Source organism: Myxocyprinus asiaticus, chromosome 2 (assembly GCF_019703515.2).
Source record: "Myxocyprinus asiaticus isolate MX2 ecotype Aquarium Trade chromosome 2, UBuf_Myxa_2, whole genome shotgun sequence".
Lineage (NCBI taxonomy): Eukaryota > Metazoa > Chordata > Actinopteri > Cypriniformes > Catostomidae > Myxocyprinus > Myxocyprinus asiaticus.
In genome coordinates this window covers 8885679-8902586 of record NC_059345.1, presented here as the reverse complement: position 1 = coordinate 8902586, position 16908 = coordinate 8885679, and the positions used below count along the sequence as shown (strand labels likewise).

At 38.9% G+C, this 16908-nt stretch overlaps 2 protein-coding genes across 2 annotated transcripts in view; one reads left to right on the top strand and one right to left on the bottom strand.

Moving 5' to 3' along the window:
* pkd1l2a (polycystic kidney disease 1 like 2a) overlaps positions 1-10078 on the top strand; it is a 44331-nt gene extending 34253 nt beyond the window's left edge. The window contains exons 32-41 of the mRNA XM_051650767.1: positions 434-574; positions 658-843; positions 1185-1515; positions 2688-2821; positions 2899-3026; positions 3113-3273; positions 7013-7223; positions 7510-7611; positions 7694-7825; positions 7913-10078. Of these exons, the coding sequence (XP_051506727.1) occupies positions 434-574; positions 658-843; positions 1185-1515; positions 2688-2821; positions 2899-3026; positions 3113-3273; positions 7013-7223; positions 7510-7611; positions 7694-7825; positions 7913-8038 (1652 nt within the window). The 3' untranslated portion in view covers positions 8039-10078. The remainder of the gene's footprint in view (positions 1-433; positions 575-657; positions 844-1184; positions 1516-2687; positions 2822-2898; positions 3027-3112; positions 3274-7012; positions 7224-7509; positions 7612-7693; positions 7826-7912) is intronic.
* A 706-nt stretch (positions 10079-10784) lies between these two features.
* LOC127454519 (importin-7) overlaps positions 10785-16908 on the bottom strand; it is a 39539-nt gene continuing 33415 nt past the window's right edge. Inside the window, exons 18-25 of the mRNA XM_051721815.1 lie at positions 16752-16877; positions 16487-16584; positions 16309-16404; positions 15712-15932; positions 15412-15620; positions 12132-12338; positions 11934-12050; positions 10785-11832 (exon numbers count right to left, since the gene is read on the bottom strand). Coding sequence (XP_051577775.1) covers positions 11735-11832; positions 11934-12050; positions 12132-12338; positions 15412-15620; positions 15712-15932; positions 16309-16404; positions 16487-16584; positions 16752-16877 — 1172 coding nt within the window. The 3' untranslated portion in view covers positions 10785-11734. The remainder of the gene's footprint in view (positions 11833-11933; positions 12051-12131; positions 12339-15411; positions 15621-15711; positions 15933-16308; positions 16405-16486; positions 16585-16751; positions 16878-16908) is intronic.

The window sequence follows — 16908 nt, the reverse complement described above, 5'->3', positions numbered from 1 at the left end:
AGTTAAGCATTGATAAGACAATACAAAAAAATGGCTTTAGAAGGCAATGTATTGTTTATTTCCATATTATTGAACATAAGCCTATTATTGGTCTATAGTTCACAGCAATTGATTTTGCAATTTAAATTGTCAATCTGTCCAAGATAGATCAGGAAAGCAATTGCTCTCACCGCGGGGAAGCTATTTCACCCCGGGCCCCAGCTGCACACCATGCATTGCCTGCAATTACGCCACTGTCTGTGGTGCGAGTTTTATCTATTGACGCATATTTTTGCAATTGAAACATATGTAAAACATATTTCTCAAAAATATTACTCTACTATCACTATTTCTTTTAGTTAAAAGTTGAGCAATTAGCAAAGCAACTTCTGAGTGCACATTTAAATTACTGCTATGGCTAAACATCAACTGAAGTAGTAATTTCTGTCCACAGATGATCCTGATGCTGTCAGAATTGCCAGAAGAGACAGTACATGCAGTTTCTACCAGCCACCTCCTCCTACTGACATAGAGAGTATGAGAAACAACATGATAAAAGAACAGAAAGTGTTTGCACTCATCAGGGAGATTCTCAGTAAGAGTAACACATGCATTCATTTGGTTCTCAGTGATGGAACCATCAGCTTCGTGTGGGACATAAACTTGTTTTCCTTGAAGTTTATTTAGGGTTCCTGTGGATGCTGCTCTTGGTCGCATATGGTCAGCGAGATCCAAATGCGTACTACCTCACTCAGCACGTCCGACAGAGCTTTAGCAATGGAACATCTGAGACTATGAACCACAAAGAAATATTCACTTGGTCAAAAACCTCCTTGCTCAGTAATCTGTTTGGCCGATATCCAGGTATTATATCAATAAACTTTGTCTACCACAGTTCAAGCCTTGCTGAAAAAATCAGCGAAGCTGCTAACCAGCAAACTGTAAGGTCTTTTTTGGATGTTGAACCCTAGTTAGTTTCCGCACCAGGCTTTTTAACTAGCTTAACCAGCAAGATTACCTAGGTCAACTAGCTTAGTTTTGCTGGTGAATAGCATGGCTACACTGGTCCCCCAGCTAGACCTGCACTAACAAGCATAAACCAGCCTGGACCAGCTGATTTTATCTGGTCGTATTTAGCATGGAGGTTAGAAACTACTTGTTTATTGTATTAATAGGCCTTAATTGTGGTTAATGAACTTTTTCAGGCTTCATAACGGATGGAAACTCAAAACTTGTTGGCAACGCTCGTCTTCGTCAGGTTAGGGTGAGAAGAGACTCTTGTAAGATTGCCAAGTCAATGAGGCACTCTGTTCCGGACTGCCATGCCCCATATTCTTGGGAAGCGGAGGACATGGGCTCTTACAGTCCAGCATGGAACACTTCTAATAATCTTAATGGCTCTGACACCTTCCTAACACCTTGGCAATACCAAACTCAGGCCAAACTCAAGTCAAACACGGTCTGGGGCAATGTGGCCCTTTATAAGGGTGGAGGATTTGTGGTGGACCTGGGCAGTGATCAACAGAATGCAAGCAGGTAGCATGTATAATGTTCAAAGGAATAGTTTACCCACAAATTAAAATGCTGTCATAATTTACTCAAAATCATGTCGTTCTAAAGCCATATGACTGACTGACTTATACGGAAAGCAAAAGGGGATATTTTAATGAATATCCCAGTCCGTCTTTTCAAGACAGTGGCAGCTGAGTGACTCACTTTAAAGTTTAAAAAAGGACCCAAATGTTTTTCATTGAAAATCTTGATAATGGTTGCGCGTTAAAGGAATAGTTTACCCAAAAATAAAAATTGTCTCATTATTTACCCTCATGCCATCCCAGATGTGTATGATGTTTTTTCTTCTGCTAAAATCAAAGATTTTTTTAATATTTCAGCTCTGTATGTCCTCACAATGTGAATGGTGGTCAAAACTTTGAAGATCCAAAAAGCATATAAAGGCAGCATAAAAGTAATTCATATACTCCAATAGATTCCAGTGGTTAAATCCATATCTTCAGAAGAGATATGATAGGTGTGGGTGAGAAACAGATCAATATTTAAGTCATTTATTACTTTAATTATCCTCCCTGCCCAGTAGGTGGCGATGTATATGAAGAATGCAAATCGCCAAAAACAAAAGAAGAATGTGAAAGTCAAATTGGAGATTTATAGTTAAAAAAGGACTTAAATATTGTTCTGTTTCTCACCCACACCTATCATATCTCTTCTGAAGATATGGATTTAACCACTGGAGTCATATGAATTTCTTTTATCCTGCCTTTATGTGCTTTTTAGACCTTCAAAGTTCTGGCCGCCATTCACTTGCATTGTATGGGTCTACAGAGTTGAGATATTCTTCTAAAAATCTTCATTTGTGTTCAGTAGAAGAAAGAAAGTCATACACATCTGGGATGGCATGAGAGTGAGTAAACAATGAGAGAATTTTCATTTTTGGGTGAACTATCCCTTCAATGAGTGTTATGAGAGAAGCTCGTTTAAAGTGGCTTGCATGATCACACATTGTATTGAAAAGATGGACCAGGAAATTCATAAAAAATTCCCCTTTTGCGTTAAGTCATAAGGATTTGGCATGTGAGTAAATTATGACAGAATTTAAATTTTTGGGTGAACTGTTCCTTTAAACAACATGTAATGTGTTTACCAAAGTCAAAACAGTTACAATATCTGATCTTTCCTTTCCCGTCTTACAGGCTGCTTCAGTACCTATTTGACAGCACCTGGCTGGACGTCCATACACGGGCTGTCTTTGTGGAGTTCACAGTTTATAATGCAAATGTAAACCTCTTCTGTATTGTAACTCTCATGTTTGAGACCACAGGAGCAGGTGAGTCATCTTCTTGCAATATTGTGGAAAAAACCTCACTTTCACAAGTCCGGCTGTTAATTTGATTGTTTTTGCAGGTGCATTCCAATATCGAAGTGAGGTGCAGAATGTGCGTCTTTATCAGTCCACTGGTGGTTTTCATGTATTTGTCATGGCATCAGAGGCTATCTATTTCCTCTTTATTCTCTACTACATGTTTGTGCAGGTCAGCTCACTTGTGGATCACTGAAATATGACTCTGTAATTTGCATCAGTGAAGCTGTAATGCACCATATCCTTTGGTTTTAACAGGGTAAACTGATGAAGCAGCACAAATGGGGATATTTCAGGAGCAAGTGGAATCTTTTAGAGTTGGCCATCATCACTCTAAGTTGGAGTGCATTATCTGTGTTTGTCAAACGGACGATACTGGGTAACCGGGACATAGAGTACTACCACAATAACAAAGACCTGTGAGTGGAAGTCTTAAACTCCTCTGGAACAATTTTTAGCAATGTCAAACAGTATTTAAGCAAATCTTTATAAAAATATTGTAGCATAAACCCCATCACAGCCTTACTAAACAGCTGTCTAGTTGATATCCGATAGAAAAAAAATGTCCACTATGGAATTCTGGGCTCTCTATTGCCATCTGCGGTTGAAACATAAGTTACTTGCGGCAGAATATTGGAAAAGGGTCTGTCTGTGTCCTGCAAGACTACTACAAGACACGGCTTTGTATGTCTAATACAAAATACTAAAAATCTCAAATTTAAAGTTATAGCAAACTAGCCACAAATTTGCCACTCATTATTTTCACATGCAAATGAGCTTGCGATTAGCCGCAAATGTTTGCCAGAAGTTTGCAGCTCTTTACCGATAGTAGTGAACCTTCAGCAAACCTCTGGCAACAAAGGACAATTTGACGCAAGTTTGCAGCAAAGCTCATTTGCATGTGAACATTTTCTCGCATTTTGCGGCAAATTTGCCATGAATTCTCGATTTTTGTAAGGGAAATGCTGAAGTCTTGCAACAGTTGGATGTCACATTCATACACTATCATTGTTTTGTTTATTTGAGTCCTACAGCAACCCTACACCTAGTGTACACCAATCCCTACCCCTAAACCTAACCCTAACCACAAACATGAAAAATTTAAAGTTTGGGGGCCTGGGTAGCTCAGCGTGTATTGATGCTGACTACCACCCCTGGAGTCGCGAGTTCGATTTCAGGGCGTGCTGAGTGACTCCAGTCAGGTCTCCTAAGCAACCAAATTGGCCCAGTTGCTATGGAGGGTAGAGTCACATGGGGTAACCTCCTCGTGGTCGCTATAATTCTCGCTCTCAGTGGGGCGCGTGGTGAGTTGTGCATGGATGCCACAGAGAATAGCGTGGACCTCCACATGCACTAGGTCTCTGCGGTAATGCGCTCAACAAGCCATGTGATAAGATGCATGGATTCACGGTCTCAGATGCAGAGGCAACTGAGATTGTCCTCCACTACCTGGATTGAGGCGAGTCACTACGCCACCACGAGGATTTAGAGCGCATTGGGAATTGGGCATTCCAAATTGGGGAGAAAAGGGGAGAAAATCCACACACACACACACACACACAAAAAAAAAAGTTTGTAAAATTGTTAAATATACCGCAACTTAAAAATTGTATTGAATACAATCATACTGCCGTATCAGTAGTTGACGACAGTGAGGAGAAATGTGATGAAAATGAAGAGGAGAAGAAGCTAGCATATGCTAAGCTAATAGTCTAAACATTTAGCTAACTGGAGAAAACAGAACTGAGAAATGTTTAATGTCACCATTTGTATCTTCGGTTTAAATAATATGATACGTGACATATAATTGAAAAGTTGTTATTTGTCAGATTTACACAGTCAAGACAACATGACTCATACAATGATTGCATAGGATTTTAAAAGTTATTTTAGCCAATAGAATCGCTTTATGATTCAAAGGGGGTGTTACATGGAGTGGGCGTGTCATGGGTGTTCCTTGTCATCTTGTGGGACTCAGACAGATAAACTTGGAAAATTGGGTGTTTACATGGACACCGATACATCCATAACTAGCAAAACTCAGCAAATGTTCAAAATCAGACAACGAAAATAAACCCCATTCACAATCATTATTCACTGCTTTGGACGTCAAAACGTAAACTGCAGTGCGCTCAAAATTGTGCACATTGGATAAGCCAGTAAGAACATTGATAAAGGCTTTTACATGCAGAGCATAATCATTGGATGCACTGTGTCGTTAAGCCGACAATGTGTAAGGTCATGTAAACATCTTAAATGACGTTCCATTATTGGTATAAGATCATAAACAGATAAACCAATAGGCTCACATGGATTTTTGCACATTACCCCAATTTCGTATTGCATGTTAACACCTTTACTGGCCTTCTTACCAACTTGTGCAATTGTGTACAAGTGTTGTGCGCAAGATGTTACATTTACTTTTTGACGTCAAAATCAGAGAATAACCTGATGATTTCAAATCTCGGTAGCTAATGCGGTTTTCTTGCAATGTTGTTTTTTTTTTTTTTTAATAAGCTGATTTTTAGTAGTTATGAGCCTATTGGTGTGCATGTAAACACACTCATTGTTTTGTTTTTTATGGCAGTTGTGCTTCGGCACTGCTCTTATGCGCAGATGAATCTGATGATTTGAGATACCCATGCCTGTGAACACCTTATCTAACTAGCTACACCAAGAATCACTGATTGCAAGAAGATGTACGTATACACGTAACCCCGAAAATATGTCAACTGAGGCTACATCCACACTAATACGTTTTCGTTTGAAAACGCATCTTTTTCTCTACATTTTGGCCTTCCGTCCACAGTGAGACGATGTTTTTGTCAGCAAAAACAGAGCTTTTTGAAAACGCTCTCCTAAGTGGATAAATTTGAAATGCCGTCTTCGCGTTGTAGTGTGGACAGAGAAGATGGAGATATCTAAAAACGATTACATATTTGTTGTCATGTGATGCAGTCATGTGATTCATTCATCCAAAACAATCAAGATGTGTTATAGCAGTGCTGTTGTGCCTGATATTCACTTTGATAGTGTAGGTAAAGATAAATGTTACTTTTTACACACATTGCATTCCTTTAAAGGCAACGGAAGGTTTACTTGGAAATGGTGTCGGGCAGCAGAACACGTGGCCAATTTAGTTTCAGACCGTATATGCAATGGCGATTTTTGTATGCGCTGTAAAGGGATTTAAGCATTTTCATACGTTTTAGAGTGGACGAGCAACTTTTGGAAAACGCTTGAAAATGGCAGTGTGGACAGAGAGCATTTCGAAAACAAAAACGCCATTTTCAAATGTATCTAGATTAATGTAGACATAGCCTGAGGAAGTAAGTAGCATAACACGCGCCATAGCAGTCAGACTTTTGTTTACGGACATGACGTAAACACGCAAGGACGAATGACGAAGCCTAAAATTTCCCACCAAATCAAACCCTAAAGCTCTGAATGTAAATCAGTGAGCGTGTATACAGTGCACAGTTTATGCTTAAGCTGACAACGCGTAAGGTCATGTAAACACACCATAGTAGCTGGACCTTCATACCTTTTCACGTTTTGACTAAAAGCAAAGGGCAAATGCATTTACATGTACACCAAGAAGCTAACTACCAAAAATCAGCTTATTCAAAAAATCCAACAGTGCAAGAAAACCATGTTTACACAAGACTTCATGTAAGCATTGGTTTATTCTCTGTTTTTGACGTAAAATGTACAAAGGTATACGTGCAATAGTTATGCCCTTTAAATAATCTGGTAGGAAAGCCAGTAAAGGTGTTTACATGCTGAGCAAAATCAGTATAATCGGCAAAAATCTATGTGTGCTGATCGGTTTTTGCTTAAACCGTTTAGGACCCCAATAAAAAGAATACCATTTAAAGCACTCATATGACCAGATTGTACTCAAGATCATGTTTGTAAACACTTTTATTGCAGACTTACTGTAGTGACGGGGTAAGGCAAGAACACTGTATTGAACACCAATTTTATTTTTGTAATGTACTGCCACATAAATGGTATTCTGTTAGTTTCTAACCGAAAATTTTATGAGCAGTCCTCCATAATGTACCTTTAACTGCTTTACATCAGTGAAAATAGCACTGCATAAAGCCATCAACACTAGAAAATATCCAAAATTAATGAAAGTTCCTTCTCTGCCAGGTTTGTTAGTTTTTATGAGACTGCTACAGCAGATGCTGTACTGGGCTATCTGATAGCCTTCTTAGTTCTGCTTGCCACCATCAAGCTGTGGCATCTGCTGAGGCTGAACCCCAAACTACACATGATCACCTCTACACTGCAGCGGGCATGGACAGATATCTCTGGCTTCATTGTGGTCATGACTATCATGTTCCTGGCCTATTCCATTGCTGTGAGTACCTTATTCTCCCACAGTTACTGTCCTTATTCCTAATTTGACTGTTAAAATAATCTTTTCTCCCCTAATGTTGTTTCAACCCCATATGACTTTAAAACACAAAAGGAGATATGTCTGTTTCTACTTCAAACAAAGATATTGTATGACTTCAGAATACTTGGAAAATAGCATCCAAGTAGCATGGTTAATTTTTTAATAGCAACCATTGCTATTAGCAATCATTTAAATGCTATGTTTGTAAAAAAAAAAAAAAAAAACATTACATTTTTTATTATATTAGTGCAATTTGATGTATGGCTGGAGGCTTTACTCATACAGAACTCTCCTTGAAGCTGCTCAAACCATCATCTGCCTACAGCTCGGCATCTTTAACTATGACGAGGTAAATATAGGGCTATATATTGCACTGAGATACACTGACAATATTTTAAGGTACTCATGTTATACAATCCTTCTACCTACAGGTTTTGGATTACAATCCAGTACTGGGTGCCTGTCTTATTGGATCCTGCATTATCTTCATGACATTCGTAGTGCTCAACCTCTTTATATCTGTCATCTTAGTGGCTTTCAGTGAAGAGCAACTTCATCCCACAGTAAGTCTCCAATAATCAAGGAATCCAGTGCAATGCTATGTTTTCCACCTTTCCAAACAACTTAATGGTTTATTTTTTTTCCTACAGCCATCTGAAGAAGAGGAGATTGTAGATCTGATGCTGAAGAAGATCTGCAGTCTTTTTGGGATCAAATTCAAGAAAAAGCAAATTGATGCTGATGCTGCCATGACTACAACTTCAGTCATATCATAGAAATTATGCTTGTCTCTATAAACATAGTAAATGCAAGCTTTATTGTGTAATGCTTCTCGGTCTTTAAAAGGTGTCATAGTATACTCTTAACTGTCTTTGTGTATTACAATATGTAGTCTTACAGGCACTTTCCCATACAGAATGTTTTCCATTATGTTAGTTTGAGTGTTGGTCAATGCTGATCTTTACTATAGTTAAAAATATTAAGCAGGAAATAAGCAACTCTTTACTACAGTATTGCATTACATCTATCCCATTGTGTCTGATAACTCAACATGTATATCTGAGATAATACCAATTAAAAACATTCATTGAACGTTGTCATATGCAGTGAAATTACCTGCTGGGGAACCCATTCATGTCAACTAATAACCACATTGTGTAGAATCATTACAAAAGGGGATGTGCACCGTTGATAATATCAATACCTTCGGCATAAACAATGTTGCTGCTATCCACTCAAAATGTCTCTCTTCCCAGTGCATGATACATACTGCATCCTTGTAAAATCACAACCATACCAATTAGCTCAGTCAACAACCTCAAGTACTTTTATTTATACTGGTCTATGATTTTTTTCAGGTCTTAACCTTGAAATACCCAGAGGACAGTAAACCCATTCACATACCCAAGAAAGGAATAAGTAGTCTCATGCAATGGAGTTTCAATCCAGAATAAATGTATAGCATGTTAAAAGAGACATAAATTATTAGTCTTTCAAGCACCAAGAATGTCTAGGCAGATAATGTGTCGTCTTATTCCGCATATTCTTGCGGAGTGTCTATTGGAACGTATGGTAAAAAGCGGTGAAAATTGGCACACCGATTGGGAAGGATCTGATCATTGCTTATGACAATTTTGGGGTCAGTCTTGCAAACCCTCTAGCACCACCACCAGATCAAATTTTGACATATCTGCTTTTAAAATTTTGGTCTAGAAATGTAATTTCAGTCAAAGTCCCTTTTAAGGCAAGTCCACTCAAGGACATTCACAGAGTTGTCCCTAAGCCTCTTGCATCATCTTGGCTGTGTGCTTATGGTCATTGTCCTGCTGTAAGGTGAACCTTTGGCCCAGTCTGAGGTCCTAAGCACTCTGGACCAGGATTTCATTAAGGATATCACTGTATTTTGCTGCATTCAGCTTTCCTTCAACCCTGACCAGTCCCCCAGTCACTGCTGCTGAAAAACACCTCCACAGCATGTTTCCACCACCATGCTTCACCATTGGGATGGTATTGTGCAGGTGATGAGCAGTGCCTGGTTTCCTCCAGACATGACGCTTGGAATGGAGGCCAAACAGTTCAATCTTCGTTTCATCAGACCAGAGAATCTCGTTTCTCACAGTCTGAAAATCCTTTAGGTGCTTTTTTGTGTGTTTTGCACTAAGAAGAGGCTTCCGTCTGGCCAATATGCCATAAAGCCCAGATCGGTGGAGTGTTGCAGTGATGGTTGGCCTTCTGCAAGTTTCTCCCATCTCCACACATGATCTCTGGAGCTCAACCAGAGTGACCATTGGGTTCTTAGTCAGCTCTCTTACCAAAGCCCTTCACCAACAATTGCTTAGTTTGGCCAGGCGTGCAGCTCTAGAAAGAGTCCTGGTTGTTCCAAACTTCTTCCATTTAAGAATTATGGACATATCTGCTTTTAAAATTTTGGTCTAGAAATGTAATTTCAGTCAAAGTCCCTTTTAAGGCAAGTCAGTCCACTCAATGACCATCTTTGGATGCTCCTGCGCAGCTATTTTACAAAGACAGCTTTTATGAAATTGAATGTAGAAAACTCAAAATCTCCAAAACAGTTGGTCAAGATTACGATCAAATTTCGTTCTTCCAATCAGCAGTAAAATCTGAAAACAATAAATTGTGCTCAAACTGCGCTAAAAAAAAAATCCCACTATCTTTCAGGCTGGTCCTGCAAATGCGCAATCATGAGTTAATAGACGGGATGTTCAAAAAAGGTGATTGGCTATTTTACCACTAAGGCTCAGCTAAACTGTCTCTGTTCCACTTCAGTGCACCTGATGATTTAAACATCATTGGATCTTCACCAAATCTGAGCTAAAATGCAATGCCTGAAAGTGAGCTTTGGCGTAATTAAACTTGAACAGAAATAGTCCTTGCCATTACACACTTCAAAATGTCATCAAAGTTGTCCAAAATCATACATTTGGAATCAATTAGCCAAAGGTCGTGCTTTTCCTTTACATTTATTTCTTGGGGCTTGTAGGTTTGAACATCAAGCCCCATCATATACACTTGCCACCATTTGGAACAGATTTTCGCTAACCAAACGCAACATTGGCTTGGATTTCCTTTAGACCAAGGGAAGGGTACATCCACATTAATGTTTTAATTTAAAATAGCAATAATTTTCTCATCCACACTAGAATGGCATTTTCTTCCACCAAAAACCATCTCAATTTCTGCATACTTTGGAAAACGATGACATTAGGCAGCTGAAAAAATAAATTGCAAACTTCGATTAGTGTGGATGTGTCCCAAGCTCTGAACCTGACCTCGAGAACATGCCCAAAGGAACTGTGAAATGCTATGAAGTACCTTAAAATGTCCATGGTATTGGTGCGATGACCCCATAATTGCTGCGTGCAACTATATTTTCTGCTTGTTTTTCCCCCAGACAGGACCTAAATAGCATTGCAAGGCACACTTACAATAGTCCTGACAGTATAAAAAAAGCTAATGAGAATGTAAAGTTTTGAACAAGGTGATATGATCACAAAAATACTCTTGACTTAAAGTTGTTTCTTTTAATGTTATTTATATTGATGGTTCACCCATACATCAACCAAATGCTTGAGACCTCCACTATTCATGCTCCAATTAATTAATCAAATGACTCTCAGTACTTGTAACAATGTCTTTACCCAGATAGAACACCAAGTGCGTTTTTGTTTTGAGCCTAAAACGTTATCATTACAAGCAGCAAATAATTGCCACACAGTTATTGAAGCCCTCTGAACACCAACCATTATAGGAGAAGTCACCAGTCAGGTAACATAGTTCCAATTTTTAAATAGTCTTCAACTGAGTTTAAAAAATTTGCAGTCTGATACAGAAGGCTAAGAGACCTGAACAAAATGAAAGTGCTAGTCATTAATTTACAGAGATCAGGCATCACATAATGCTATGACAAGTATCCAATATGCTACATTTGAATACACATGTTGACACCTTACCAATTCCTCTGGTTGTTTTGACCAGGCAACTTAAAAATCAAGTGCCTTGGCTAGTATGTACAATAACAAGAGATTTTTGTTTTTGATGAAGAAAAACTGTGAACTATTGCCAGAGGTATAATCTCGAAAATGCCCTTTGGCCCGTACAGTGACAATTTGACATTATGTCTCATTAATTTCAAATCTTTAGCCCCCGTTGTATGTATGAGTGGGAGCTGCCATTTCCCGCTTATTTTTGGATCCCATTAGACAACAATTGTTCAGAGCTTTATTTTTTTCCCCCACTTGCTTAGCGTTCAAGTTTTTTGTTTGTTTTCCCAGGCATTGGTTGCGTTTGGTTGCCTTCCCACGTCTTCTGGTGCTGTTCAATTTGATAGTCAGATTGAAGAGTGAGAGAGAAGAACCAGTTGTGGAACCACTACTTCAGGGTGTAACACAAACAAGTGTTTTCATTTCACTACATTCAGTCACAGTTAGAAAGGGGAAAGGGAACTGGAGGTCTCAATTCATTCCAGGGGCACTGCCACCAAAGTTGAAATTTGTTGGCACCACGGGAACTGTGAACTTGTATCCTCCGTGCTTCTCGATCATCTTTGATTCTAGAATCAATTGGAATCAAATTGACAAATCAGCAAAGTGTACAAAATGTTTTCAAACAATTTTTTCAGAATAGAGTACATGGAAAAATCTTTTGCTTCACCATGTGCTGCTTGCCGCTGATCTGCAAGTGTTGCAATATCCTGAAGATGTTTTCTTTGTTCCTCATCGAGACACTGTGTGAGCACTTGATACCATGCAGGGTCACGGGCCTGGATATCTACAGAGAGCTTAAGTATGAGTCACAAAAACATCTTTAAATCACGTATTATTTAATGCATATTGAAAATAAACTTCATACTCTGTAATATGGCTTTGAAGATTTGGTATTCATCAACAATGTTGTCCTCGTCATCCACTGAGGTCGTGTAGCCCTCGAGAGCAGTCTCCTCTGCATCATCTTCCTCCCAGTCTTCATCATCACCGTCCTCTCCTGCTTGCTTAGCCAGCATTTCAAGATATTCCTGACCTTCTTCATCGATGTCGTCTTCATCACTGCCCAACTCAGCTGCACAGATCCACATCAGAATTACCATATACTATAATTAATTTCCTTTAAATGATGGAAAAAATAAATCAATGCCACGCACATTTTTGTCTCAGAGGTTGGCTAGGACAAGGGCTATGTTTGGAATTGCACACTACCATACTAGAACTAGTTTCTGAAATATGAATTGTCTGCATTGTGCAGTCTACAACCAGAGCAATGCACTCAATGTGACCTATTTCTATTGTGAAAGTTATTTCAGCTGAGATTTTAAACATCTTGACTCTTGGACAGCCTAAAATTACAATGTTTACTCAAAATTGCAAAAATCTACAGTGCATTCAGAAAGTATTCAGACCCCCTCATTTTTTTCACATTTTGTTATGTTGCAGCGTTATGCTAAAATGCTTTAAATTTTTTTTTTTTTTTTTTTTTACATCAATCCACACTCCATACCCCATAATGACAAAACAAAAACCAGATTTTTTGTAACTTTGTAAATTTATTAAAAAGAAAAAACTGAAATATCACACTGACATAAGTATTCAGACCATTAACTTAGTATTTAGTTGAAGCACCTTTGGCAGCGATTACAGCCTCAAGTCTTTTTGGGTACGATGCGACAAGGTTTGCACACCTGGATTTGAGGATTTTCTGCCATTATTCTGTGCAGATCCTCTCAAACTCTGTCAGGTTGGATGGGGACTGTCAGTGGACAGCCATTTTCAGGTCTCTCCAGAGATGTTCGATTGGGTTCAAGTCCGGGCTCTGGCTGGTCCACTCAAGGACATTCACAGAGTTGTCCCTAAGCCTCTTGCGTCATCTTGGCTGTGTGCTTATGGTCATTGTCCTGCTGTAAGGTGAACCTTTGGCCCAGTCTGAGGTCCTAAGCACTCTGGACCAGGATTTCATTAAGGATATCACTGTATTTTGCTGCGTTCCGCTTGGAATGGAGGCCAAACAGTTCAATCTTCGGTTCATCAGACCAGAGAATCTTGTTTCTCACAGTCTGAAAGTCCTTTAGGTGCTTTTTTTGTGTGTTTTGCACTAAGAAGAGGCTTCCGTCTGGCCAATATGCCATAAAGCCCAGATCGGTGGAGTGTTGCAGTGATGGTTGTCCTTCTGCAAGTTTCTCCCATCTCCACACATGATCTCTGGAGCTCAACCAGAGTGACCATTGGGTTCTTAGTCAGCTCTCTTACCAAAGCCCTTCTCCCACAATTGCTTAGTTTGGCCAGGCGTGCAGCTCTAGAAAGAGTCCTGGTTGTTCCAAACTTCTTCCATTTAAGAATTATGGAGGCCACTGTGCTCTTGGGGACCTTCAGCCTTCCCCAGATCTGTGCCTCGACACAATCTTGTCTGAGCTCTGCAGGCAGTTCCTTTGACCTCATGGCTTGGTTTTTGCTCTGATATGCATTTTCAGTTGTGAGACTTATATAGACAGGTTTGTGCCTTTCCAAATCATGTCCAATCAACTGAATTTGCTACAGATGGACTCCAATCAAAGTGTAGACACATCTCAAAGATGATCAAGATAAATGGGATGCAACGGAGCTAAATTTCAAGTGTCATAGCAAAGGGTCTGAATACTTATGTCAATGTGATATTTCACGTTTTTCTTTTTTTTTTTAATAAATTTGCTAAGTTATCAAAAATCTGGTTTTTGCTTTGTCGCTGTGGGGTATGGAGTGTAGATTGATGTGAAAAAAAATAATAATTTAAAGCATTTTAGCATAAGGCTGCAACAACAAAATGTGAAAAACATTAAGGGGTCTGAATACTTTCTGAATGCACTGTATGTCTGATATGTTAACTGGACACAACTTGCTAAATTAAACGTTATACGCTTAATTAAATGTAATGTTACAAGATCATGTGACAATTATGCAAAATAGTGTATACTGTGCAGTATTAAGTATTCCATTCCGAAAAATCCATACTCCAGTGGTTAAACCCATATCTTCAGAAGCGATATGATAGGTGTGAGTGAGAAACAGATCAATATTTAAGTCCTATTTTACTATAAATTCACCTCTCTGCCCAGTAGGTGCGATATGCAAGAAGAATGCAAATTGCTGAAAACAAAAGAACTCTTAGAAGAGAAGAGCACTTAGGAGGGCTGTTTGAAAGGAGATTTACAGTAAAAAAAAAAAAAAAAAAAAAGGACTTAAAAATGTATCCGTTTCTCACACACCTATCATATCGCTCCACTGGAGTCGTATTAATTACTTTTATGCTGCCTTTAAATGGTTTTTGAGCTTCAAAGTTTTGGACCCTGTTCACTTGCATTGTATGGGCCTACAGAGCAGAAATATTCTTCTAAAAATCTGTGCGTTCAGCAGAAGAAAGTCATACACATTTGGGATGGCATGAGGATGAGTAAATGAGAGAATTTAAATTTTTGGGTGAACTATCCCTTTAAGATGTTTCTGCGTTTCCCACCAAAATAAAAGCCTGATTATATTGCAAAATAAAAGCTTGATATATTACTGCTGTACAGTAATAATAAATATTAAATTACAATAATATAATATTTGAGTTGATTGGGTTCCAAAAAAAATATGATGAATAGTGGGCTGAGACCCAATCACAAAGTGGACTAAAAACAGGTACACAGTGGACAGGTACAATGAGAATATGAAGAAAAGTGTTTTTATCTCTTTGTTTTGGTTTGTTATTGAAAAAGGTCTGAGTTTGGCTCATTTTAAGAGGTCTCAAGTCTTTTTATTGGCAGTAGAGCATGGGCAAAACATGATCTAATTTTGGTCAAAGGAGATCACTAGGCTAAAACAATGTGTGTAGGTTTTTTGTTTATCATAAACCAAATCGCAATCACAATATTTTTTTTAAATAATTGCAAGACTTGTCCAAATTGTGCAGCACTAATTCAGTGATAAAAATGTGTGCACTTACAATTATCAAACAGAAACCAGTGCTTGATAACACTGTGAAAATGGCAGTGTGACAACTAATATTTAAGACAAAAATGTGACCAATAAAATGCAATTTATTTAGAAGACTATAAGTGCAACTAATTAACACTTTGTAGCCATTCAGATAAAAATGAAAAACTGAGTAAGCTATGCTCTTTTACCATTTTCCTCTTCCTCCTCTCCATCTTCATCATCGTCATCCTCATCGTTCTCATGTTCAGCTCTGCAGGCATAGGCTCTCTTCAGGCCATTAAACAGGAGGATGGCGGCGGGGACGAGCTGACCTGCCACCTGATTGATGGCCTGTGGCCTCTGCTCCAGATCCATTAGAGCGCACAGTCCTAACACGCACATCTTCCTGTCATGGAGTCTGTAAACATAAAAAAAAAAAAAAAAAGTTTGGAAAACTGCATATCTGATAACCAGGTCCAGCAGCTTTGTAAAGAGTATGGAGTGTGTACCCGAGGAAGCAGTCGATGTCTTTGAGCCACTGTGAGATGAAGTGGTTGGTGATGGGCTCGGTGTTGTTGGGGAAGCGCAGGTTCTCCAGTGTGTTGAGCAGCAGTGGTGGGCTGTAATAGAGCGCAGCGATGGCCACTTGCAGACACATGGTCCTCAACTCACTGGTCTTCACCTCACGAGTCAAACGCTCCAGAGCGGTCGTTACAAACAGCGGCACCACCTACAGGAACAGGCATAAAACACTTTCATGTACATTTTCTTAAGAGATGGATAGATATCAAAATAATCTTTATATTTAAATTTTTATGGTCAATATCAAATACAACAGCCAATATTATAAATGTATATTGTTTTGCCTCTTTTTAGACATATTTTTAGTTCCACACTAAGTGAGATGTTTCAAAAACTAAATTGAGATATTATCTGCTTCCTAACATCCACCTAATTAATCTGACAATTAAAAACCACTTAGGCTAAGATTTTTAAGTTATTAAAAATGTTACTGATGGTAGATACTGATAAGATTAACGATATATTGTACTGGAAGAGTAGAGCACAGTATGGTTGTAAATTTTAAAAAAAATCAAGAAACACACCTGGTCAATACCACGACCTTTGCACTGCAGAATGATGACTTCCAACAACTTGGCTGCATGGCATTCTGGGTCCTCACCTGGGTCACCAGACAAAATCTGATAGGGAACACAATCATATTGCTTAGGTAATTCAAAGACGGACAGTTTTTAAAAGGATTTAAAAGGAGAGAGACGGTACCTTTTTGCACATACTGTAGATTATTTCAAGGTATTTGGTATCAGACAGGAGCGTGTCTGTGTCGACTGTGATGTAGTTATGGAGGAGTGGCATCATATCTGAAATCAAATAAAATGGTACATATGAGGAATGAGATTGAAGAGCCCAAGTCAACAGAATTGTGTCAACAAGGGAAGTTTGTGCAATCTTCTGATATTCAGTTTACAATTTCAGAAGGCAGTTCGTCATCAAGTGAACATGCAAAGTAAACAATCTCCAGCGTTACCTGTGAAATAGTCAAATCCATCTTGTTGGAAGACCTCATAGACCAGAGGAAGCAGCTGCCACATCTGAGCAGACACCTGCTGACAGGTCAGACTGTGGGCCAGAGACAGGATCTCCTCGTAGAATTCTGGGAACATTAACACCAAACAAATGAACAA